At 46.1% G+C, this 26,702-nt stretch overlaps 1 protein-coding gene across 1 annotated transcript in view; it reads left to right on the top strand.

The window, feature by feature from the left end:
• Nucleotides 1-26,702, top strand: part of Parva (parvin alpha) — a 155,415-nt gene that overhangs the window by 96,262 nt on the left and 32,451 nt on the right. Inside the window, exons 2-4 of the mRNA XM_032892879.1 lie at nt 10,299-10,388; nt 11,233-11,303; nt 15,172-15,274. Coding sequence (XP_032748770.1) covers nt 10,299-10,388; nt 11,233-11,303; nt 15,172-15,274 — 264 coding nt within the window. The remainder of the gene's footprint in view (nt 1-10,298; nt 10,389-11,232; nt 11,304-15,171; nt 15,275-26,702) is intronic.

Genomic DNA, 26,702 nt, shown 5'->3' with positions numbered 1-26,702 from the left:
TTGAGGGTTGTCCTGTTGTTGTTGTTGTTGTTGTTGTTGTTGTTGTTGTTGTTAACATTGTCCTTTTTTGTTTTTGTTTGTTATCTCTTAATATGTATGAGTGTTTTGCTGGCATGTATGTTTGTATACAATATTCATACCTGGTACCAGTGATGGCCAGGAGAAGGTGTCAGAGCCCCTGGAACTGGAGTTAGAGATGATTGTGAGACATCGTGTGGGTGCTGGGACTTGAAATCAGGTCCTGTACTTAACCAATACACCATTTCTGCAGCCCCTGGCCAAGTGTTTTTTAGGTTTTCCTTCTACTGAGATACGGCTGCCCTCTCTCTCCTCATTAGGTTTTGGGATGCGGCTTCTGAGAAGAAAAGGCAAAGTAGCATTTTGACCTCATCATGCCCACAGCGTTCAGTCTCAGCAGGCCGCATGGCTGTTAAAGTTGACTCGAAGTATGGCTGAGGCAGCATGTCAGGGTGCTCCAGGGTAAAGCCAGGCCTTGTCCCTCCTTTCCGTACAGTACTGTAAAATGAGGGACGTTGCTGACACAACCCACAACTAAGGAATGGGGAATTGTGCCCCAGTTTAAACCACGAAGATTTACTAAGTTAAGTTTTTTTTTTTTTTTTTTTTTTAGATAAAGTTGATCTATGCAAGTGGTTCTCAATCTGTGTGGGTCGTGACCCTCTTTGGGGATCAAATGACACTATCACAGGATTTGTCTAAGACTATTGGAAAACACAGATATTTACATCATGGTCCATAATAATAGCAAAATTACAGTTACAAAGTAACAACAAAAATAATTATGATGGGGAGGTCACCACAACATCAGGAACTGTATTAAAAAGTCACAGCATTAGAAAGGTTGAGAACCACTGGTCTATGTGGTCCTGGCTCTTCTGGAACTCACTGTGTAGACCAGGCTAGCTTCAAACTGACAAAGGCCCTCCTGCCCCTGCCTCCCATGTGCTGGGATTGAAGATGAATGCCACTAAGCCCAGCAGTTATCTGGAATTTTTTTTTCCCCTTTTCTTTTTTCCAGAGCTGGGGACCGAACCCAGGGCCTTGCGCTTGCTAGGCAAGTGCTCTACCACTGAGCTAAATCCCCAACCCCAGTTATCTGGAATTTTATAGCAAATTCTCCCTCTATTCATTTATTTAGTTGTTTATATCAGAATGGATGCCTAGATGTTTTATGCTTTTGCTTATAATCCAATATAATTTTTTGTTTCAAGTTTGACTTATCCATTCTCATGTGTGTGTTTGTGTGTGTGTATGTGTGTATGTATATGTGTATGAGTTCATATGTGTGTGTATGAGTTCATACGTGTGTATGAGTTCATACGTGTGTATGTGCATTCTTGAGTGTTTGTAGGACGACCTCTGGTGTCATCCTTACTTTGTACCTTGTTTGACACAGGATCTGTTTGTCATTTTGTCACTGTGTATGCCGGCTAGCCGTGAGCTTCTGGGAACTCCCCATCTCCACTTAGAATCTCCCCATAGGAGCACAGCATTACAGATGAGTCGTACCACGCCCAACTCTATGTAGGTGCTGGATTCAACCTCGGGCCCTCAGGCTCGCACAGCAACCACTGATCCACTGCATCAACTCTCTAGCCCCTTTCTCATGCTCTAGCAGTGTCCGGCAGAGAGCAGATGTTTTAACAAGATTCATAGATTTTCCTTTTACTGTTTTTATCTTAGAAATTCATTGCCACATCCAAGGTCTGTGTGTCCCCTCTCTTTTGAGGGGGACAGGGAGGCTAAGGTGTTATACTTTAGATTTAGGTCTACAGTTATTTCAAGTTTGGGGAAAGGTTTATAATCTGTGTCTTTGTTGACTTTCCTGCTTCTGGACATCCAATCCAGGCAGGGTCCTTTGTTTAAATGACTGCTTTCTGAGTGGATTTGCCTTTGTGTGTTCAAGAGGTGAACTGGGGATGCCTGGATGGAGTTCAGTGTGTTGAGTGCTTGCTTAGCATGCACAAAACCCTGCATCCCATTCCCTGCATGGCATAAATCAAGTATGATGAAACACACCTATACGCCCAGAACTTAGGAGGTAGAAGCAGGCAGATCAGGAGTTCAAGACCACACTCAGCTATATGATAAGTTCAAGGTTAGCCAGGGCTCCATGAGATGCTGTTTGGGTGTGTTTCTGAGCTCTCCGTTCTGTGCCATTAAGCTATTCTCAATGCCATCCTGTTTTGACTATGAAAATGTTAGAGTGTCTTTAAGCCTCTAGTCAGTGCCTGTACTGCCTTTGCAGTGAGCTTCAGGACCAGTTTGTCAATGACAAGGAGATGCCCTCCTATGGTTTTGGCTGAGAGGTTTATGTTGCCCACATGTTGATCCTCTCACATTTAGTTTGGTTCCCCCAAGTGTTACATTTGATGTTACCGGAAAGGCACTACTTTTAGTTTCAAATTCCAGTTGTTCTTGCCAGTGTGTGGGAGGGTGGTCAGCCTGTGCAGTGATAATGGCACCCCCTGCAGCCTTGTGACACTCCCTATGTCTCCTCCATTGGAGGCGTTCAGCTCTTTCTTTCTCGGGATGACTAAGCCCAAGGCTCTAACCCTCTGGCCCATCCACATCTCTGCAGCTTCCCTGTTTCCCTTCCTTAAACGTGCTCACTCCATCATAATGTTCAGACATTGCCACTGCCTCAACCCCTACTCTGTTTCCTCAATCCTATTTTCACTCATAAGTGCTTTGGGGGGGATCTACCCGTTTTTGAATGACAACGTAGGTGTTCCAACGTCCTGTTCAAATGTCCCTTTTGCTAGGAACCCCTCCACTTCCCAGTGTTCAGCATCAGAGCCAGCCTCATTCCACACAGGTTCCCATCTGGTACCTGGAGTGCAGCACACCAGTCGCATGGTCCCCCTGGGCCTGTCTTTTCCACTTCTGTGAGCAAAGTGGGGGCATGTCTCCAGGCTCCAGAAGAGACATTCAGTGATGCTTCTCAGCTGAGTGACTATAATTAGGGATCCTGCACAGGGAACCTCGCTGTGTATGGTCTTGAACTTATGATCCTCTTGCCTCCCCTTCCCCAGTGCTGGGGTTGCTGCGTTCACCCCTGCCCAGAGATGTAACCCCAGGGCTTCATGTGTGCCAGGCAAGCTCTACCCATAACCCTCTTTCACCTTTAGAAACCTTTCTTCATTCTTATTTCCATACACGTTTCTCTCCTGGGGTTCTTGGGGTTCTCAGGCATAGAAGTTTAGGGTTCACCAAGTCCTGTGGCTATCCTGTTCTTTATGGGGAGAAAAAGGAGGTTAAGTTACCATCAATAACAAACCTATGCTATCCACGTAATTCCCATGCACTGATTGGGTAGACAGTGTCCCTGGTCCAAGAACATATGTGTTCTTCAGTTTACATAGTAAGGGATGGTTCCATGGGCAGCAGCTCAGCAGTGTCAACAACTCCCCCCACACCCTCTCTTTCCTTCATTCTCGTCAACTTCACATGTTAGCTTCTTCAGGCGAACTCGCCTCTTGTCTCTAAGAGGGCCATACCAAAGCTATCCGTAATAGCCTGATACAATGAGGGAACAAAGAGAGGAGAAAGATTTGCCTACCTTGGGACTCTTTCTTTTTTTTTTTTTAATTTTTATTCCTTTTATTTGAAGTATCAAATTTTTATGTGAATATCTTTCTTTTTTCTTTTTTCTTTTTTAGCTTTATCAACTTGGATATTTCTTATTTACATTTCGATTGTTATTCCCTTTCCTGGTTTCGGCCAACATCCCCTAACCCCCCCCCCCCCTTCTTTATGGGTGTTCCTCCCCATCCCCCCCCCCATTACTGCCCTCCCCCAACAATCACGTTCACTGGGGTTCAGTCTTGCAGGACCAAGGGCTTCCCTTCCACTGGTGCTCTTACTAGGCTATTCATTTGCTACCCTATGGGTTGGAGCCCAGGGTCAGTCCATGTATAGTCTTTAGGTAGTGGCTTAGTCCCTGGAAGGTCTGGTTGCTTGGCATTGTTGTTCATATGGGGTCTCGAGCCCCTTCAAGCTCTTTCAGTCCTTTCTAAGATTCCTTCAACGGGGGTCCCGTTCTCAGTTCAGTGGTTTAATGATGGCATTCGCCTATGTATTTGCTGTATTCTGGCTGTGTCTCTCAGGAGAGATCTACATCCGGTTCCTGTCAGCCTGCACTTCTTTGCTTCATCCATCTTATCTAGTTTGGTATGGGCCACATGTGGGGCAGGCTCTGAATGGGTGTTCCTTCTGCCTCTGTTCTAAACTTTGCCTCTTGGGACTCTTTCTTAAATAAAAGGAAATTATTCCTAAAAACTCCTAGAACTATTTCCACTCAAAGTTCAGTGACTAGAGTTGTATCACATGGCCCCCAGGGTAGGGGCGGGGAGCATCATTACTGACTTGAAGCAGTCAGGATCTCACTCTGGACCCAGGAGGGGTAGATGGCCCCTAGACTAAAATAGGGTGTCTTCCAAAAAAAAAATTAACACTGGAGAAAACCAGAAGTGTCAGCTATGCTGTCACTGCTGAGAGAATCACTTCAGACCTAACTGCAGGAAACCACAGCAGGTCCTACAGCTAGTAGAAAACAGAGCAGGATTTGAATCCACCTCTTCAAATCTCCAGTCTGCCTCAGCCGGCCAGCTGGACCTCATTTCAGATGGCACTTTCTAGAAAATAAAATGAGATGAAGAACCCCCTTTTTCTTGGGGTAAAATAAGGCAATCTCTGAGCCTTTGCAGCCTGCCCTTCAGCTAGCCCTTTACGCTTTTATTAAGTTATGACTAATGGCGGGCGGGTGAGCGGGTAGAGACTGCACCCTCGGGCCGAGCGAGAGCTTCAGACCATTCTAGAGTAAACAACATCTTCAGATTCTGCGCCGAGAAAATTCAATCGCGGACCTTTGTCTTTCCAAGCTCTGGGACTGGCAAGCGGGCTGCTGCTGGGCGCTGCTCGGGTTGAATAGAAAGAAACCTTCCAAGGCGGGCGGGCTGTTTTGGGAAAGTGGCTGCTAATGGGGCCTCGTGGGGCGGGGGCCAGGCGCAGACTGAGCAGTTTGCATATTGGCTTTTACGAACAACTGGCTCTGAGTCAGCGGTTAATGGAACGGGAATGGGGTTCCTGCCCAATGGTTTCTTCCAAACACCCATTTCCAATTGTAAGCATATCCCGGCCTTTCTTCTGGGCTTGTTATGTCTCTGTGAGTGAATTAAAGAGGCAGGCCAGAGGGGCGGAGTTCTGACTGTAGCTGTGTTCATCTGAAAACCTTCTGAACAATGCCCTCAGAGGGGAGACCTCATTCAGACCCACCTTTAGGAGTCCTGGCTGGGAATATCATCTTTCTAGTCAGAAGGAGATATTTAAAGACCGATGTGTTTATACACTGGCGCTAGCTACATTTTGTACAGATGTGGATTTTCCTCCTTAACAAAATGCAGACTGATCAGGAGTTTATAATCTCAGCACCCAGAAAGCAGAGGCAGAAGGATTGCTGCAAGTTTGAGGCCAACATATGCTACTTAGTGAATCTGGGGGGCAGCCTGGGCTACCTATCAAGACCCTGTCTCAAAAAAACAAAACAAACACAAGCTACAAATGCTTATCTCAGAAGTGCACAATAATGCACACAGTCAGGCTAAAGTTCAGACTAAAGTGTAAATGACTTTCAACCCAACATGCTCCCACCTCCCCATCCCCCACCTCAACAACATGAAGGCTTTTTAAAAACTCCTTGGGAAAATTCTGCCTGTGCATCGAGCTTGTGCCCCAAAGAGTGACCTTTGAATAAGAGTTACTTATCCAATAAATACTCGCCAAGCACAGAGAGTGTTAGAGATATCATCTTTAGTAGCAGTAGTGGCTCGCTGAAGGGACCGGAAACTCATTTTATCTTCCCAATAGACCTCGGAAGTTGTCAATATTATTTTCACTCCCATCTTGTGGATGAGGAAACTGAGGCACAGGAAATGAAGGGGTTTGTCCAAGGTCACATAGCTAGAAAGTGGTAGAGCCTGAGTTTGAATCTAGGCATCTAGTTCCTAAGCACTGTGCTGTCTGAACTCTTGGGAATCTGACAGTAAACAGAGGACAAAGTGTCCCCTGGCTAGAGTGAGACTCAGTTGGTAGAGTGCTACCTTCCTAGCATGCACAAAGCCCTGGATTCGGTCCCCAGTGCCCTAGAACCACAGAGTTGATAATACATGCACCTGATCCTAGCACCAAGAGGCAGAGGCCAGAGCTTCCAAAGTTCAAGGTCATTTTTGCCTACTGCTCTGTGAAAAACTTTTCCTGGGGAGGTGTAATACTCACATCTACTCACCCCAGGTAGGGAAACCAGGACAGACCGAAGTACAGATATCGCCAAAAAACCAGTTTGGTGAACCACTGGGTTTTATTGGGGCCATCTGCAGGAATATGGGTGAAGGGTTGGTTACTTACAGGAACAGAAGTGACTCAAAGACAGCTGCACCACTGAAGCCCATCCCAGTGTGGGTGACAGCTCACAAGGTTGGGAAACGGAAGCACACCGCACGCCTGCAGGCAGCTCAACAGGTTGTAAACTGCCTCAGTTGGTCTAAACCTCTTCCAGGCAGCTGCGCTGGTTTCACTCCTTCCGGGCAGCTGGTCTGGTCACGGAGCCTTCTTTGGGCTCAGCTCTCCTTTGCCAGAGGGAGTGTCTTAGTCACTTTCCATTGCTGTGAAGGAGCATCGTGACCACTGCAACTCTCATAAGAGAGAGCATCTTACTTTGGGCTGGCTTACAGATTCAAGGCTTTAGGCAAACATGGTAGTGGAGAAGTAGCTGAGAATTCTACATCCAGATCCACAGGCCGTAAGAAGAGAGAGAGGCACTGGGCCTGGCTTGGGCTCTTGAAATCTAAAGCCCACCCCTAGTGACACATTTCCTCCAAGAAGACCACGCTTAATCCAACAAGAACACAATCCTAATCCTTCTAAGTAGTTCTATTCTCTGATGTTTAAAAATTCAAATATATGAGCCTATTGGGATCATTCTTATGCACACCATCACAGGGGATTCTTTAACTTATTCTGGTAGGAGGATACCTAGTGACTATGGTCAGTTTTAGGGACTTCCTGAAGCTATTTTGAGTTGTTTCATCTTCCTGCTTAAGGTACTGCCTGTAGGGTAGAAAGTTTTGATATGAGGCAGGGGTGTTGTTACAAAACAGCTACACAGTAGGTCCAAGGCCCCCCTGAGTTACAGCTAGACCTCCTTGTCTCAGACAAAGCAAACATCTTTATCCAGCTTTCATCCTGATCATCCTGATTTGGGGAATGTTGGAAATATATACCTACAGTATTTTCTTCAAGTGGTGGCAATTCTATGGAGAAATTCTAAGGGCAGCAGAAGGCTGAGCAGAGGTCTTGAAAGTCTGTGATGAGGGACTGTAAGAGAGTTGAAATGAGGAGGATGGTTAGATGGGCTCCTTTGCATTTCATAGAGCATTCTGGCTGCACAGTGACAAGAAGATGGGGGCAGAGAAATTCAAGAGAAAGCACCTGGGTAGGAGGTGGATCTTCTGGGCAGATGGATGACAATGGTGGCTTAAGCCAGGACTGGGCATGGGGAGTGTTGGTGAGGAGAGGCTGCACTGGGGTCCTGGCTTTGGGGGGTGGGGAGGCAGCGGCTAGAGAACTTGCTAGTCAATATGCTTGATAAAAAGGGTAAGAGAAAAGAGGCCAAGGGTGTGCTCCAGATTTCAACTTGAACCATTTGGTAAACCAGGGTGCTTGGAAAGAATATCTATTTCACAGAGAATTTTTATACAAAGTTTTCCTCTTCTAAGTTCATGCTCAAGCACCATGCAACCAAGTTACCAAGACAAACAACACAAACATACAATACACTCTTATACATATATGCACACATGTACATACATGCATATACATACAGATACACCCATATCACATATTTTAAATATGTTTCTAATTCTATTTTGGACCATATCCATAACTACCTTGGGTCACTTATAGCCCATGAGCACTCTTGAACAGCAGGTCGGACACACTTGCTGTGAACAGTGGTACCCCCTTCTGAGGTGAAGGAGGATAGGAAGAGAGGGTTTGTTTTTGCATGGTTGTGGTGGACATGAGGGTATTGAATCTCAAATTCTGTCTCGGGATGTCTAAATTGAGGTCTCAGGAGACTGATAGAGTAAACAGAGGTCCATCCATCGGGCCTGGCTGGACCTTTCACAGGGACATTCTCAGTGTGTAGGCCAACAGGATCTCCTTAGAGCACATCAGGCAATTGGATTTCTTGTGTGGAAAATGTTGCATCATGGTGCTGTGAGGACCATAGTCACTCTAGACTTAAAATGTGTTTGGTGCAGCTATGAAGTGAGTGCTTCGTTTATTGAAATTTAAATGACTGTGTAGAACACTACAGACCTACAGTGAGACAAGCAGAAAAGTCAGAAGAAGCCAGGAGCCCCAGCCTTCAGGAAGCCCAGCCTCAAAGCCATAGTTAAACATTTCCATTGCCTGCCCCGGAGCGCGTGTTTGAGGTCACCTGTATTTTCCTGCTTTGTTTTTTGGAGAATTATACAGAAGGGCAGTTGAATGAATTTGGACACAGGAGCTGGGTAAGGTCTGAGGAATGTTAAATTCTGCTGCTCATGAATGAGGAGATGCCCCAGTGGGTAAGAGCACTTACTCCATAAGTGTAAGGATCTGAGTTTGAATCCCCAGTGCCCACATAAAAATTGAGCATACCTGTTCCTGTCTGTAACCCCTGCAGTGGAGATGGAAACCTCAGGCTCAATGAGAAACCCTATCTTAAAGGGATAAGGCAGAGAGCTACAGAGAAAGACACCCAATAGCCTCTTCTGGGCCGTGTATGCAGGGCATGCACACCAACACACACACACACACACACACACACACGCACACACACACACACACACACACACATACACACCATACTAGAGTCAACTGGGCCAGGGACTTCCTAATGTTAGTTTCTCTTTAAGGTGACACCTGCTTCTCTATCTCGGTGCCACTGACTCATTCCCTATCTAGTTACAAGTGGGTAAGTAGCCCCCTGTGCTTAAGAGTTCTCCAGAGTCTAGGCTGCAAGAGGGAGGACTGAGTCAATGAAAAATAAATAAATAAGATGGAAAGATGGGCCGTTGCTTTCATTAAGGTTGATTGCTGCTGCTAGATTAGCTCCTTCAAACCGCCCAGGGACCAACACCCTTGGAGAAAATGACCCTTGTGAGAGGATGTGAGGTCCAGCTTTCAGGATGAGGAACCAGAGGTCAGCATTAAGTGCTTCCTGCACTACCGGGCTTGTGGGTAGGAAGTCCAAGTGTAGTTGTGCGTTTGAAGGAGTGGGGCTGTAGGTCACTATCCCTTTCTAACACTTCTTTTGCTAAATTGTACTGTAGATTTCCAGTATTTGAAAAGTGAAAAGAAATCAGTAGTCAGGTTGGCAAGATGGCTCAATAGGTAATGGTGAATGCTACCAAGGCTGTTGACCTAAGTTTAACCCTTGTGTTCCATATGATAGAGGGAGAGAAGCTACTCCTACAACTTGTTCTCTGACTTCCATATCACACACACACACACACACACACACACACACACACACACACACACACACATGCACACACACACACACACACACACACACACACACACACACACACACACACACACACACACACACTGGAAGTTCATTTTCAGCCGAGGATACAGGACTGAAAAGTAGAAGTGTCAGGACCTAGTCCCACAGTTCATGAGAGCTGAGGAGCCCACAGCAGAGCCCAGAGCCCTGGAGGTCCCCACACAGCAGCTGGGGATAGGGAGGAAGGATCATCCAAAGAAAGCCTCGGGGAAGGCAGAAGATGGCTGAACTGCACATGGACAGGGCTTAGGAGATAACAGGCTGAAGTCAGTGACCTCCTTCCTTCCGTCCACAGTGAGGAAGCACTATGAGCCCCAGAGGAAAGACAGGCAGATAACAAAGACAGAGACCTCAGCGAGCCATTGTGCTCACCCTACCTGTTTCTTCCAGAATCTTCTCTAGGAGAAGATGGATCTCTGCATTTATTCCCTTTTCTCAGGAAAGCGAGAAGGACCTCAGGCAGAAAGTTGAGATTAAAGGCACAATTAGGCTGTCTTAGGAAAGCAGCGGGGATCGATGGCAGGCTAGGGAGCGACTGTGAGCTGACTGAAGAAGGAGAAGCATCCCCTCAATGTCAGTATTGATCGTGGATGTTGTAGAGTCCTCCTGCACCCCATCTATCCTTCCCCGACACGTGACCAGGCTCTTCCTTGTCTTTCAGTATCCGAGTTCCAGGAGGAAGGAATGAATGCCATCAACCTGCCTCTTAGCCCCATCTCCTTCGAGCTGGACCCCGAGGACACCATGCTGGGTAACTGTCCTTCTCGTCTCTAGAATAGCTTAGTGCACACACCTTAGGTGCCCCCGCCCCAAAACTCCTTTTCTTTTTCTTGCTCTCTTTTTAGTTTTAGGATTTTTTTTATTTTAAGAATTTATTCGGGGTTGGGGATTTGGCTCGGTGGTAGAGTGCTTACCTAGGAAACGCAAGGTCCTGGGTTCGGTCCCCAGCCCCAGAAAAAAAGAAAAAAAAAAAAAGAATTTATTCTTTGAGAGTTCCATACATGTATATAATGAAATATGATTTTATCCACTTTTATTTTCTCTCTAACTCCAACCCCCTCACCAACATGTCCTCCTTCTCAACATTGTCTCTTCTCCCTCCTCTTCTTTTTAACGACCCACTAGATCTGACCGATGCCGCCCACGTATACACAGCTGCGGAGCTATGCCCTGGAACACAGGCAGTTGACAAGGGAGGCACCACCAAAGAACCATTCTCCCTCCCTCAGAGACCACCAACTTCCTAAGACTCCTTAGCAGGGGCGGGGCCTCCAGAGCCCCTCCTCCATCCAGGCTGGATGGATGGCTTAATCTTGTGCACATCTGGTTCCGTAGCCACAGCTGCTATGAGTTTGTAAGTGAGGCAGCCATGACATGTCCAGAAGACACCATGTCAGAGCGCTCCTCCCCAGCCTCTCTGGCTCTTATGTCAGTGTTGTCTCCTCTTCCTCAGCGTTCCCTTGGGGTTGAACACGCATAGTTACTTATCCCCAGCACTATCGCCAGTTAGGCCGAGGCTGCTCTCAACCTCTGTGAGAGAAGCTTCCTTGTGCAGTAGGCAGCATTCAACACAGAGACCCTGTTTCCTTTTACAGAGGAGAATGAGGTGCGGACAATGGTCGATCCAAACTCACGCAATGACCCCAAGCTTCAAGAGCTGATGAAGGTAAGAATCAATAAGGAGAGGTTTCGGGAGGCTTTCCCACAGCCTTCTGGCCTTGGCAGGAGTCATGGAGGCACCAAACAAAGGCCACTGCAAGGAGGGCAGTGTCGTGTCATGGTTCCTCAAAGGAACTTGTAAAGTCAAAATTAAAAACAGCCCCATTCTCCAGATGAGGAAACTGAGTCTCAGGAAACCACGTGATTTGTTTGTTGTCTGTTTTAGAAAGATGGAATTGGAGGCTGAGGATGTGGCTCTGTTAGTAGAGTCCTCTCCTAGTGTGCACACCGCTCCCATCCCCACCAGAGCATAACCTGGCATAGTAGTGCATGCCTGTAATCCCAGCACTTGGGAAGTGGAGGCAGAAGCATCAGAAATCCAAGGTCACCCTGAGTGATATAGAGAGTTTGAGGCCAGCCTGGAATAAGGAAGGGAGTGGTGAAGGGGGAAGACTATGTGTTGTATAGTAATTCCTCTGCAGTTTAGTTTTTCCTTCTTGTCCCCTCTTCTTTGTCCCAAGCCTCACTTAAAAACAGGTATTGAATAACTAGTCCACAAATCCACTTATCATGTCTTCCTGCTCAAAGCCTGTCTATAAAGGCAGAGTTCTCAGATGGCAGCTGAGTCTTTGCTCTAGCTCTCTCTTCAGCCTCAGATAATCTTTGTTTTAACAAAGGGACAGCTGGCTCCTAGCTGCAGCACTCCCTGTCCCCAGGCCTCTGTTTAAGCCGCTCCTTCCATTTGGATTGCCTCTGGCTTCCTGCACACTACTTCCTCCAAGAAGTCCCCTCTAATGGCCATTGCTATGACACAGCCTCTATGTACAGCGATGGCCCCTTAGCTTCAGAGTATTAGTTTCATCTCTACATGCTCCAGCTCTTGAGCCCAGCGCTTGCTCCTCCCCTCTCCTCTCTCTTCTAACCTTCTAGCCAGTGAACTTCTTGGGGTTAGAGAATTCCCTTTCTTTGGAATCATTATATCCCCAATGTCTAGCACAGCATGCTATGGATAGTGGGCGTTTCAGATGCATTGGCTGGGAGGGAAGAAAAAGAAGGAAGTGACAAAAAGAAAGAACCTTTCATAAAAGCAGCCAGATGTGGCTCTGGAATAGGTCTTGGTGTGTAAAGTGCTTGCTATGCACTAGAACCCAGACTGGAAACTAGGTGTGCTGACGTGTACTAAAAAAGCCTTTCACTGAGGGAAGAGGGTGATGGTAAAGCTAGTGTCGACAAATAGTGACTTCAGGTTCAGTAAAGAGACCCTGTCTCAAGAAAAATAAGGTGGAGAATAATGGATGGAGATGACTAAAGCCGTCCTCTGGCCTCTACACATGAACACATATGCCCACATGCAAGTACATTCCCATGGATATGCAATGTGTGTGTGTGCACACATGCACAACTGCAAGGCTATTCGAAAATAGAATCAGACACAGGCTCTTAGCTACTGTTCTAGTGCCATGCCTACCTGCTGCCATCCTCCCGGCCATGACAGTCATGTACTAACCCTTGGGAACCATGAACCCCAAATTAAAAACTGTCTTTTATTGTTGTACTGGGTCTCAGTAAGAGCCCCACAGACATGTTGGGCTATAAAAAATGGGCAGCTGGCCCCTTCTTGATACCTTCTGGGCTGTACCCATTGCTGCCTGCCATAGCCAAGGAGAACCCTGAGCCCTCACTTTGCCATTCAGGAAGAGGTGGGACAGCTGCAGGTGTAGTTCTGTCTGCCCTTGTACTCTCTGAGGCCCTTGGCCTGAGAGGCAGATACTAGAGAGGGTTAACTCTGCATTGACAATAGTTACTTTTTTATTGTCGTGACAAAACAGCATGACTAAGGCAACTTACATAAGAAAGCTTTTAATTTGGGGCTCACAGTTCCCAAGGGTCAGAGTGCATGGCCATCATGGCGGGGAGCGTGGCAGCAGGCATGGGGCTAAAGCAGTAGCTAAAGACTTAGATCTGATTAATAAGCATCACAGAGAGAGAGGGAGGGAGGGAGGGAGAGAGACAGAGAAAGAGAGAGAGAGAGAGAGAGAGAGAGAGAGAGAGAGAGAGAGAGAGAGAGCACCTAGTGGCATACTTCCTCCAATAAGGCCACATTCTCTAATCCTTCCCAAACCATTCCATCAACTGGAGACCAGGTATTCAAATACATGAGCCTATGAAAGCCATTGTGATTCAGACCACCACAGTTGGTCCTGGTATAGTATACTCCCGTGCTAGGGTGGGCAGCACTGTAATAGCCCAAGAGACCTCCAAGAGGAAACAGTCAAAACAAGCTCTACTGTATGGGCTCCAACACTAATCTCCTAGACCGAGGACCTGGCTTGCAGAAGACTGGAGGTGCACATTGCTGAGCGTAAGCAAAGCACAACATTGCCCAGCAGGCCATAGTCTCACTCCAAGGAGAGCTTTGACTTTCCAGATTGAGGAGACATTGGCCACCTTGAAATCCCAGTCTTCACGGCAGACCCTCTCATCTTCTATTCAGAGACTCCTCAAAAGTGAGGCTTTGGGGGAGCATCTAATCATTGCTGCTTACTTCTGTGTGCTCTCTGTCTGGGTAGGACCTTGCGATGGCCAACTTGATTGGATTTAGAATCACTATGCAAGCAAATCTCTGGCCATGACTGCAAGCAATTATCTAAGTTAGGCTAATTTAGGAAGACCCACTCTAGGTGTGGGCAGCACTATTCTGTGAGCTGAGGTGCCCACCCCGCCCCCGCGCAAAAAAAAATAATAAGAAAGAGAAGAAAGCAAGCTGAACACTAGCATCCGTCTAGCTCTGCTTCCTGACTGTGGGTACAATGTGAGCAGCTGACAGGAACTACCTTGCCAAGTACCATAAAGGGAGAGTGTTTGATATGCTAAGATCTGTCTTCCATGGAGTATTTGGCCATTGTCACAGGCAATTCTTTTCAACCACCTAACTCAGGAGTGCTTTGGTCCACAGTGTTAGAGATCAGAAACCAGAAGCTCAACAGAAGCAACTAGCGTGCCTCAGACTCACCGGTGACAGAGATGAGTATGCACAAGTTCAGAGACGACAGGACTGTGCACGTGCACAGGGCTTTGAGTCAACTACAGTTGGTAGAGGGGCAGGAACACATATGCCATGGACATCGGAGGGATGAAGACACATGTGCACACAGTTGAGGATGACAGTGGTACACACACAAGTCAGTAGATGAGGCTTGGGTTTTGACCCATTTGCATAACTCTAGTCTATACTCTTGCTTGGTACAAAGCCTATCCCTTTGGGGGAAGGCCTGGCCGGGACAGGAAAGGTCATCAGAGTCACCAGTTCTGACCACACTAGAAAGGCTAACCCCCTTTTGTCATAGAGTTCCTATTGTTTCCATGAAATACCATGATCATGAACAACCTGGGGAGGGAAGGGTTTGTTTTAGCTTAGAGTTAGTGGTCCATCACTGAGGGAAGACAGAACAGGAACTCAAACAAGGCAGGAACCTGGAGGCAAGAACTGATAGAGAAACACAGCTCACTGGCTTGCTCAGCTTGCTTTCTTATAGAACCCAGGACTACCAGTCCAAAGGTGTCACCCCCCATAATGAACCTGACCCTTTCTAGTTCAATCACTAATTGAGAAATAACCTAAAGGATTCTTACAGTCAGATCATCTGAAGACATTTTCTCAATTGAGGTTCCCTCTCTCAGATGACTCTAGCTTGAGTCAGGTCAACAGCAAACTAGCCAGAGCACTATGCAAATGCACAGGGGCACTGGGGCTCACACCTACCATTTGCACACTGGTCCCATGCCCACTCTACCGATTTTAATTATCTAGCATAAGAAAGCTAGTTTCCAAACAGATATACAGCAGCTCCTCTACTCCCGCTCTGTCTCTATAGGTGCTCATTGACTGGATTAATGACGTATTGGTGGGAGAAAGAATCATCGTGAAGGACCTCGCTGAAGATCTCTATGATGGCCAAGTCCTGCAGAAGCTCTTCGGTAGGAGAGGGGAGACTTGGGAATGATGGCTGGCTCTTAGCTGAGAGGCAGTCCTAGGTCACAGTGACCCACCTGAGAGAGGTGGGAAGAGAGGGATGGAAACATGAGGGCTTTAGCTACCTTCTGGAGGTACCACTTCATGTGATGGAATGGTGGGGGAGTCTTTTGGAACCACATAGGTCTGCTCTTTGTAGGTGTGATGTTGGGCTATCCAGGGTCAGCAGCTAGGTTGATGAGAAGCCCCCACTGGAGGGATATAAACCATACCTCACCCTCCAGAAACTGCTCTCATGGCCTCTCACACATGCTTGAATGGCCCCTTTATTTTTAGACTTTTGTGGCTGAAGTATGTGTGTGCATGTGTGTGTGTGCACATGTGCAGGTGCACACACACAGACACATACACACACGCTTTTGCTGTGCGATCCCACACCCCCCATCTGTCCATGTAGAGATCTAGGACCAATGGGAAGAAAGGGAGAGTTCTGGGATGATCTTGGTAGGAAATGAATGAAATAGGCTTTCTTTCTCACCTTCTTTGTCTCAGGCCCACACCAGCCCAAGATTCTAATTCCTGTGTCTAGCTGCCTTTTAGCTACCTCTGCATGGGTGCACTTGGGTTTGAGTAAACCCTTCTAGAGAAGTAACCCCAGGTACAGTGTTGTCAAGATGTCCTTCTTGCTCAAAGACCTCTCCTGAGTCTGGCTGCTTTGCTATTTTCAGTCACCTCTCTGCACTTGTCTGAACAGTTGAAAAGCTTCTGAGCTTGCATCTACTCATCTCGTCCCACCTCTTCTGGTCTGTGGCCTGCTAGCTGCGTCACCTGGTTAAATCACAGGTCCTCTCCACCCTCATCTAAAATTCCCAGTGGCCTTCTTGCTGATCACCATCCAGACCACTTAGTGCAACACTTAGGACCTCAGATCCTTCTCCCCAGCCCCACAACTCTCTGTAGCTTCTCCCCCAGACACCTCTACACACATGCTCACAGGACAGGGCATGTCAGGTGAAGTAACTGGCTATCCTTGCTGTTGGTTCCTCCATTTTTATTTCCACCACAGTGCATTGTTTCATAGCCATGTGTTCAGCCCGATACTTCACCCTTGTGTCTGTCTCTAAGGCCCATCTTCCTCCACCATCCATCAAGACACCATTATTGTTCATCCATCTGGCCTCAGGGTCTCCCTTTTATACCCTATGCATTATGGCCACATGTAGAAGACAAGGCTGTGGATTCTCCTTTGCTCATTCCCCACCCCTATATCTGTCTAAGGGGAAGATGTGAATGTTCGATTTTATGTATTCTAAAATACTGCAGAATCTGAAAGTTCCACACTTGACATACATGACGAGTCATGATTAATAATGCTGTGCTAGAACTAGTATATTAAACTACCTTCAGCTTAGCATGGTAGCACCTTGGAGGCTCAGGCAGCAGGACTCTTGTACCTTTGAGCCCAGCCTCAGCTGTATAATGAGTTGATGAGCAGGCTACCTAACAATACTATCTACAATAATTAAAAGTATCTTTAGGTTTTGTATTGCGACTGTAAATGTATATAAGCCATTAAAGAATTTTATATTTAAGACTTAAATCTTGTCCCTAAGATGTCTTATATACATGACAGCATCCTGAAATCTAAAGAAAAAAATAGACATCTGAAATCTGAAAATTTTTTGTCCCAAAAATTTGGGGTAAGGGATATTTAGCTTGTGTAAGCAGGTATCTGTATATATGCACATATATGCATATGTGTTTCTACATGCCTGCCTTATCTTACATGTTGGTTGTAGCTGTGGAGGTAAGCACATGTGGCTTACCAACATGAAGTCATGAAGTAGGTCTTATTTTTTTTTTCCAGTTTTCTCCGGCTCTGTCGGGCTGCCTTGCACATCACCTAGCACTTAATCAATGTATATTAGGTAAATGAATGAATGGCTAATGTAAAATCTAGTAATTTCTTGGAAGCTAAACTGATTTGGTACTCAAACATCAATATTAATGAGTATTAATATTTAAAGGTTGTAAATGCTAGCTGAATGCAAAATGGGGAGGTTTTGGCACATGTAATCATGAAGAAGATATGAGTTCCACTGAGCATGTCCCCCGTGGCTGCAGCTGTTGGCCCCTCCAGCACGGTTTCTAATCAGACTCAGAAGTCGCCTCGAAATGGCCTATGCTAGGCTCTTGGAGTAAAGATGGAACGTGGCCACAGAGTCATCTTGCCTCCAGGGAAGGGTTTCAAAAGAGCCTGACATCACATCTGTGTAGCTCCAGATCAGGCCTTGTGTATGAATAGGTCAGATGACTTGAGATGTCCAAAAGGTGAATCATAACAGAAGTCATGCTCCTCATGTGAACTTCAGTTCAGCCCTTTGAAGGTGTGAGGTTGGGCACACACATTCCCAACCGATAGACAAGATGCCCGGGTGGAAAGAACCAGTGTGCAGCATGATGAATGTCATAGAAACACCTCGGATAGATTAGAGACAGATGTGAATGACCCCTGTGACCTTGCGCTCTCCTCTAGTCTTTTGTTTTCCTCCCCAGCCTAGTTTTTTCAAAAGAGCATTTGGAGCTCCCTGCATCTGCCACCAGTGCTAGCCACTCCCTCCCTCCTTCCTGTCCCCTGGTATGGTGGCCACCTCCCCATCTTTCCATCAACTCCCCCCTCCCCATTGCTGACACCTGCTGCTGTCTTCTCCCAAGGCTCTGCTTCTTCCCAGACATGTTTGGAGTTTCCCAGTGTATTAGTTAGTTTTCTGATTGCTGCAACCAAATACCTGGTAAGAAATAGCTTAAAGGAAGAAGAGTTTGTTCTTACTCACAGTTGGATGGGACACAGCCCATCATAGCAGGGAAGACATGGTGGCAGGAGCATGAGACAGCTGGGCAGTTGTGTAATGCACAGTCGGGTAGCAGAGAGAGACAAAAATTAACCAGAGATTCATCATCCATCTGGGCTCTTCTTTCTTCTGACTTCCTGGGCGTTTCCTGCAATTTCAACCATTGATGGTACCACAATGGCTCTCACGTCACTCCAGAACAGCATTCTCCTCAAAACTGCCAAGCTCATGTTTGACTGTCTTCAAAAACTATCTCCCCCGGAATGCTCCTCAGCTGCCTTGCCACGAGCCTGTCCCAAACAGGCCGCTTCCCTTGTTTCTCCCCACCAAAGTCATTCCATTTCCTCTCCAATGGTGGGTTCGCTGTGCACAGCTAGCTGCTCAGACGAAAGTCAATCGTCTAGATAACTCATCTACACAAGTCCTGGCAACTGCATTCCCACCATCCCATCTCTCAACACATGTGCAAAGCCTCATGAAAGAGCTTGACTTAGTCAGCTGGGTAGGGTTTGCCCTCAACATTCTGCTGCAGCCACCTTGGCTTAGAATGGTGATTCTCAACCTGTGGGTCCTGACTCTTTTGAGGTCAAACAACCCTTTCACAGGCGACTCCTAAGACTATCAGCATATCAGATAGTTACAGTATGATGTAGAACAGTAGCAAAATAAGTCATGAAGAAGCAATGAAAATAATTTAATGGTTTGGGGGTCACTACCACATGAGGCACTGTTTGAAAGGGTCATTAGGAAGGCTAAGAAGCACTAACTTAGAACTTCTCATTTACTCTTAGCTTCTTCCCTTCCATCTTTTGGTCCTGTGCACCATTTCTTGCCTCAGTACATGCTGGAGATATTCCCTATCTTTCTACATCTCACTAATCCGCTCAACACTTGAATGAACCCAAAGGACACTTGTCACTTTCTTTCTAAACTTTGTGACTTAGAACTAATTTTAGGCTTTGAGCCACAAAGTTTATACAATTACCACGTATTATTCACCTAAACTCACATATGTTCACAGTTGACCCAACCATCTCTCCAGTACCAAAATTGAAAGAATAACCTTAAAGAGCTCTTTAACCAAATTACAGGCCTCCTTTGGATACACTGTTTTCTTGTTTTACGTTGTTTTTTTTTTTTAGCTTTATTTATATTTCATTTTACGTATATATTTTTTTGCCTATGTGTTTTAATGCATGCCAGATCCACACCTGGTGCCTGGGGATGCCGAGAGAGGGCACTGGATCCTTTGAACTGAAGTTAGAATGGTCGTGAGCTACCATGTGGATTCTGGGAACTGAACCCAAGTCCTCTGACTTAGTGCTCTTAACTGCTGAGACATCTCTCCAGTCCCCCAAATGCACTGCTTTCTAACATGATGTTCAGTGTCAGCATCCTAGCTCACAGGCTAGTTTAGCTAGCAAGTGCCCTTCGCTCTTGAGTCCACAGTGCTTTCTGTGTCACTCCTTGTCTTTCATGAGGTTGTGCGTCTGAAGAATGCTGGTAGGCAATGTTGTAGGATAATGATTACATTAATGCTGCTACACAGTTTGGGGAGCCACTCCCCCAAATGATCCACCCTTCCCAGCGCCTGCTGGGGAACACTTGTCACTGTGACTTGTCACAGGGGGCATGCACTCAAATGACTTAGGGCGATCTCTGTCAACTTTCTTCACTACAGCATTACCACTTTTCCTCTTTGGGATTATTTTATTCAGGGAGAAATTCCTTGGGACCATGGAGACATCTTCCTCTCTTAACTCTGCTTTAATCAGTGCAGTGGGTGCTGAGGGTGAACCTCCTTTTCCTTCCTTCTTCTACATCCGTTCGCTGGAATTCTCTCACAAGGAAGAGCTGTAATGTTACTTCCAATTATCAGTTTATTCAGCTATTTCATTATGTCAATATGGGCAAAAGATCTTTGTGTGTTGGTTGCTGGGAACACTCTTCCATTGACTCCTGGGATCTTTTGAGATGCAGCTGAAGCCTGATGTTGTTTTATTGCTGTGTCCTTGCAATATGGCATCATGAGGTAGTCTAGGCTCATCTGATATTTTCTGTACTCTGATAACCACTTCTCCAAAGAGCCTGGAATTTTTTTTTTTCAGAATGGCATGTATACATCTAGTTCTAGGCCTATCACTGGGCATTTTAACTTGTTCCCTGTAGCATGAATAATCAAATTCTCAACGGATAGTATGAATATTAAACCAGGCATCATTAGAAATTGGGCCCCCAACATCTGGGGCTTGAGTGCTTTTATACTAACTTGGTTCAGCCTGGAGAGCAGGCTCAGCCATGTGGATGACATCACGGGACAAAGAGTCATGTGAGCTTGGTGGTAATGCCAACAACCTGGGAAAGACAGGTGACCTGGGATGGGAATGACCCTCTGCATGTGCTCTGTTCAAGAGCCCCTTGGGTGGCAGCATCAGACCTACTCACTGGTATCTATCTCGCTTGCAGGAAAACAGCCCTTCTCAGAGGCCCAAGCATTTGGGGGAGGGTCTCCACACTTCTGACCTCACTGCCTTCCCAGGTGCCCACTGCTATGTCTGTTTCCCAGGCCTTTCTCTTTTGCGCTGGGAACAGATTTTTTTTATAGGTTTTCCTTAAAGCACAGGACAAAGATCTGCTAAAAAAGAAAGTTTGTAGATGTCTTAGAAATTATAGACACACCAAGCCTTGGGGTATAAGTCGGTGACAGAGTACTTGCCTATTATGTCCAAGACCCTGGGTTCAATAATACCTAGAAGGAAGAGGAGGAGGAGGAGGAGGAGGAGGAGGAGGAGGAGGAGGAGGAGGAGGAGGAGGAGGAGGAAACCTAAAACCAACAAAAACAGGAACAAAATATAAATAACCAATTAAGTAATATAAAAGGAAAATACTAATTAGTTTCTATCAAAGAAGCTAGGTATGGTAATGCAAACTTTTAATCCCAGAACTCTGGAAGCAGAGGTGGGCAGATCCTGAAGGTTCAAGGCCAGCCAGGTCAACATAAAAAGTTCTAGTATAGTCAGTCAGGGCTACACACACACAAAAGGTTCTGTCTCAAAAAAACACACACACACACACACACACACACACACACACACACAGAGAGAGAGAGAGAGAGAGAGAGAGAGAGAGAGAGAGAGAGAGAGAGAGAGATGATGGGCTAGGGGTGTGCCTCAGTTGTAAAGTGCTATGGGTTCCATCCTAACACACAGAGCATGGAGTCACTTGTAAACTCCAGCATTTGGGAGGTAGAGGAGACAGGACAATCAGGATTTTAAGGTAATCTTCACTTACATATGAGTTTGAAGCCAGTCTGGATTACATATAAGACTAGCTGATCTCAATGTCCCTAATACTGCAAACCTTTCATACAGTTCTTCATGTGGTGATGATCCCCCCAACCATAAAACTATTTTCATTGGTACTTAACTGCAATTTTGCTAGTTACAAATCATAATGTAAATATCTGAAATACACAATATCTGATATGTGACCCCACAAGTTGAGAATTGTATTAGACCCTGACTTCCAAAATAATTAATAAATAAAAGGTATACAAAACAAAACCACTGCTCTGATTGTAACCTGGGCCCTTAGAGCAATGGATGACAGTTTGACGTAAAATTACCCTTTCCGACATGGAGGCAAGAACATTCATCCTGAGGTTCCTTTCTTCATGGCACAAAATAAAGAGGTTTCAGCTGACTCTCTAATCTGTGGTGGGAGAAGAAAACACCTTGGGCTGGAAGTGGGAACAGGAAGTAGCAGGGCACGGGGAACTCTGAGGAAGACATCTCAAAGGAAACAGGTATAACATCTGCACTGTGGCAGCTCTTGGGGACACAGGCCATCTCTGTGCTGCTTGGGACTCTACAGGGGAGACAGCCTGTGGTGGTCCACTGGCCTGCCTCGTTATGAAACCCACCCCATCCGTTTATGGGAATAGCATCAACCCTTCAACACCTCACTCAGAGCAAGAGTGTCCTAAGCCCAGGGAGAGGAAGAAATGCCTTCCTGTTTTGTGACACTATTCCTGAGGAGACATGAACAAGTGTTTACCCACCGCAGATAGGGAACCAACAAGAGACCCAAGTTCAGATCCCACGAAAGTCCACTTAGTGAAGCATTGAGTTTTCTTGGGGTTACTCACAGGACCAGAAGTGACTCAAAGACCCCAGCATGGGTGACAGCTCATGAAAGCTGGGAGCCTGGAGCACACTACACAGGCTGTCGGCAGCTCAACAGGTTGGAGAGTGTCTGGGTAGCTCAATTGGTCTTTCCTTCTTAGAGGCTGCTTACACTGTCAGCAAGCCTTATCTGAGGCAGCAGCTTATCTGAGGCAGCTTATCTGAGGCAGCAGCTTATCTGAGAGTGGTCTGTGGAGGGAGGGGCCTAGTGAATCTGATCAGTTCCAGTAACTTCCTGAAGTTATTTCAAGTTTCCTTTCTGACCTTAAAGAACAGCCCTGCAGGGTGGGATGTCTCACCATCCCTTAAGACATCCTCTTGATAGACTTCTCTCCAAAACGGAAGATTTTAACCTGAAAGAACGCTGCTGCTACACAACACTCCCTAGCCATGCCCAGTAGTCACACATTCTTGGGATTCCTCTCTTCTGAAGTGGCTAAAGGAGGCCACATCCTCAGTTCCCACAGCATCTACAAGGCAACACTGAGACACATTTCCCAGCATCACCACTGTATATTGAAGTCCATAATCACTTCATTATATTTTGAGAGAGAGAGAGAGAGACAGACAGACAGACAGACAGACAGACAGTGGACAGCATGAGAGGAGACACACAATTCCAGGGAAGTCTGAGACCTGGTGAGGCTCCTCGGGTCATCCGACAATATCCCCTGTTCTTCTTTATCTGATCTCTTAACTCAGGATGGCCGTGGTCTTTTCACTGTGTTTTATTTGACCATGGTGCACACATACATGCATATACATATCCAAACACATAATTAAATGCATATATGTAATAAAATGTTTTTCAAAGGAGAAAAGGATAGTAGTGGGGAGGAAGAGTGGGAAAAGCAATACAAATAGAAAGTCAACTAACATGGTTCAGATGACCCTAGCTCAGTGCCAAGGACCCTAGCTCAGTGCAGGGGACCCTAGCTCAGTGAGGGTGAGCCCTAGTAGAGACAAACCCTAGTGCAGATGACACCTAGTGCAAGAGACTCCTAGTACAGGTGAATCCTAGTGAGGATGAACTCTAGTGTGGGCAACCCTAGTGTGGACAGCCTCTCGTGCTAGCAACCCCTAGTGTGAGTGAACCCTAGTGTGGGTGAACCCAGGTGTGTTACAAACATCGTCCATAGGAATTGACTTTATCCTTTTTTTGTTTTAACGGATGCGTCCCATATGTTTAGAAGCAAAAGTGGTTTTGAATAGTTCAATAGCTGGGGACTCGGTAATATGGGAAGGGGATTCTAGCATTCTTTGAGGGTATAATGTATGTTGCAACTCTATGAGTTAAAGCAGTGGTTCTCAACCTTCCTAACACTGTGACCCTTTAATAGTTTCTCTTGTTGTGGTGACCCCCTACCATAAAATTATTTTGGTGTTGCTTCCTAACCGTAATTTTGCTACTGTTGTTAATCGTAGCCTGATATGTAGCCCCTGGAGAACCACTGAGTAGCATAGGGACCATCGCATCTAGGAATCGACTGCACAATGCCCGTCTTCTCTCCTCCTGAATTTGTTGCATGCCATCCCACTGTTTTATAAAGCCGATCTCTGCAGGAACATCTTTGTATTCTAACTAAAAGCAAGGAGATAGTCCCCATGCAATACACCTGAGGACATTCTAAACCACATCTCATCTATTTGAAGATCAGATTAGCACTTCCTAAAAATTAACCAATTATGGGCAATTTGCAGAAGCATGGAATTGTGTGAGAAATGGCTTCCCAGGAACTAATGCCTCAGCAATAGATTTGTAAAAACCCAGCTAATGCTACCCTAAGAACAGAAGAGGAAAATTAGGAGTCTAGGGGGGAAAGTTTCTTTAATTCCTTGGCACCGTGGAGGGAAATTACTGTGTAACTGTAGAACTAATTCAATGGGGAGGTGGCTCAGTTGGTTAAGTGCCTGGCTGCACAGCCTAAGAACTTGAGTTCAAGTCCCAACACTCATATTAAAGCTGGCTATATTGGCATCTGTACGTCATCAGGCCTAGAGAGTGGAGAGAGGAGGATTCTCTGGGGCTCAGTGGCATCTAGGAAAATCAGTGAGCTCTAAGGAAGAGGCCCTGTTTCACAAAGTATAATGGGGGCTATAAATCTGTGCAGAAATGGATAGTAGAAATATGCATGTGTGTAAATTCTATAATCTCATTCTTAAATTTTATTTAGATTTTTTTAAAAATTTGTATGCATATATATGCATACAAATTATATGTGTGTGTGTGAGTGTGTGTGTGTGTATATGTGAACACACACATTCCTGCTGCTGTATGTATGTGGAGGTCAGAGGTCAGACGACAACGTCTAAGAGTCTGTCCTCTCCTTCTACCTTTACCTGGGTTCCAGGGATCGAACTCAGGTAATCATTGCATTGTCAGATGCCAAAATGCCTTACCCACTGAGCTACCTTGCCAGCCCCCAGGTATATATTTCCTGTCATTCACCTATTATTTTAACAAGGACAAAGCCAGGTATCATGGCACCTGCCTTTAAACCCAGCACTTGGGAAGCAGAGTCTGTCCAAGGTGTGTGATCTTGAGGCCAGCCCGATCTACACAGTGAGTTCTAGGACAACCAGAGCTACACAGGGAAAAGAAAGAGAAAGGAAAAGAGACTCAGAGGTGGAAAGTGTTCCCCTTAGTGGTAGCCAGCAGAAGACTGTGAACATGAAAATCCATAGACCGGGCTAGCAAGCACGTGGCTCTCACCCTCCCTCCCTAGCCAGCCCTCTGCTGAGACAGTAATCTAGCCCAGAGCTTCTTCCTCCAGGTCGAGCTCAGGCTTGGAACTTTATCATCAACGATAAAGTTGTGTGCAGTCCTTCCCAGGGCATGCAGTTTCAATGTATGAAAAAATAGCTTGCTTCTAAGGACAGTTCCAGTGACATCAAGAAACAATGGGGGATGGGGAAAGCAACAGATTTTCCCTTTCTTTAAAAGGAGAGGATCCAAAATAAGAATGCAGCTTAAAATTGGAAAAGGTGGACTTTTAGTAAACGTGCTTGCACCAAGTCTGATGACCCGAGTGTGATCCCCTGGTCAAGGTGGTTGAAGGGGAGAGCAGACTTCTACGAGTTATTCTCTGAGCTCCACACCAACTAACTCCTCTCTCCCTCTTCTCTCTCTCTTTTCTCTCTCTCCTCCCTCTCTCCTTCTTCCTCCCTCCCTTTCTCTCCCCTCCCTCCCCTCTCTCCTCTATCTCTTTCCCTCCATCTCCCCTCCCCCCTTCCCCATCTCTCCCTCTCTCCCTTCCTCTCTCTGTACTTCTCTGTCTCTGTCTCTCTGTCTGTATCTGTCTCTGTCTCTCTGTCTCTGTCTCTGTCTCTCTCTCTCTCTCTCTCTCTCTCTCTCTCACACACACCCACACACACACTCACACACACACATTTTATGTATATATGGTTTGCTCTGTGCTTGATAAATCCCTGCACTTAGGAAGTGAGGGATGGCTTGAATCAACTGAAGAGGGCAGAGAGATACATCTGAGGATGCTGCACTTACAAGTAGCCTGCAGTCATCCTGCCCTGCTGCTGACAATAATTCATGGATCTTCAGAAGCTGCACGGACTCTCCAGTGGACAGTCTCACACCAAAGGGCATATAACTTGTGTAAGCTGTAATTATCAAAAATAAATAAGCACTTGTCGGGGCACTGATGGGAAGCTGAAATATTTATATGGCAGCCCTTAAAAATGCAGAGAGAGGCTATTTTAAACACGTTCTGAGCTCTCAGTCCTGAATGAGCAGGGAAGCATGGATTTAGATGAATCTAGAAACAGGCTCTGTAATTGCTATCACAGAGGCTACCCTTGTTTTGCCATTTGTGATAGATCAAAATATGAATCTAGATTAGTAAAGTGATCAAGCTGTCTCCTGTGTCAGGACACACGAGATGCATTGGTATTAAAGCACACTACAATGTGAGTGTCGTCCAGAGAGAGAGAGAAGTCCACACTCACCATTACCAGGTGCTTTCTTCTTGCTTCAAATCTGTAGCTCGTATTTTCTGCAGGTGCTCCTGTGGGCTTATCAGAGCATGGAAGTAATGGTCCCATGAGGGGTTCTTCTGTCTTCCACCTGGATGGTAGTACTTGTAGGATGTCATTTCTTTTAAGACACCTTCTGATTTTTGGGATGGGAAAATGTTTTTTATTTTTAAGGTGTGCTGCCTTGGAACTGATAAAATGTAACACTGTGGGTGGTGAGGGTGGGAGTTGGAGGAAAAGGAAAGAGATGCTCCTATCAGACTAATGTGATTGGGCTGACATCCATACAAGAGCAGACAGAATGTCTATAAGAATGTCTATAAGGGTATAGCTGGCTCTGACAGAAGGCTGGTCATTTGGAACACAGTAGTGTCCTTAGAAAAGAAGAAGTGGGAACCCAGCATGGA

This window comes from Rattus rattus, chromosome 2 (genome assembly GCF_011064425.1).
Source record: "Rattus rattus isolate New Zealand chromosome 2, Rrattus_CSIRO_v1, whole genome shotgun sequence".
Taxonomy (NCBI): domain Eukaryota; kingdom Metazoa; phylum Chordata; class Mammalia; order Rodentia; family Muridae; genus Rattus; species Rattus rattus.
The sequence above is the reverse complement of the archived record's forward strand: the minus strand, read 5'-3'. Positions and strand labels throughout refer to the sequence as shown.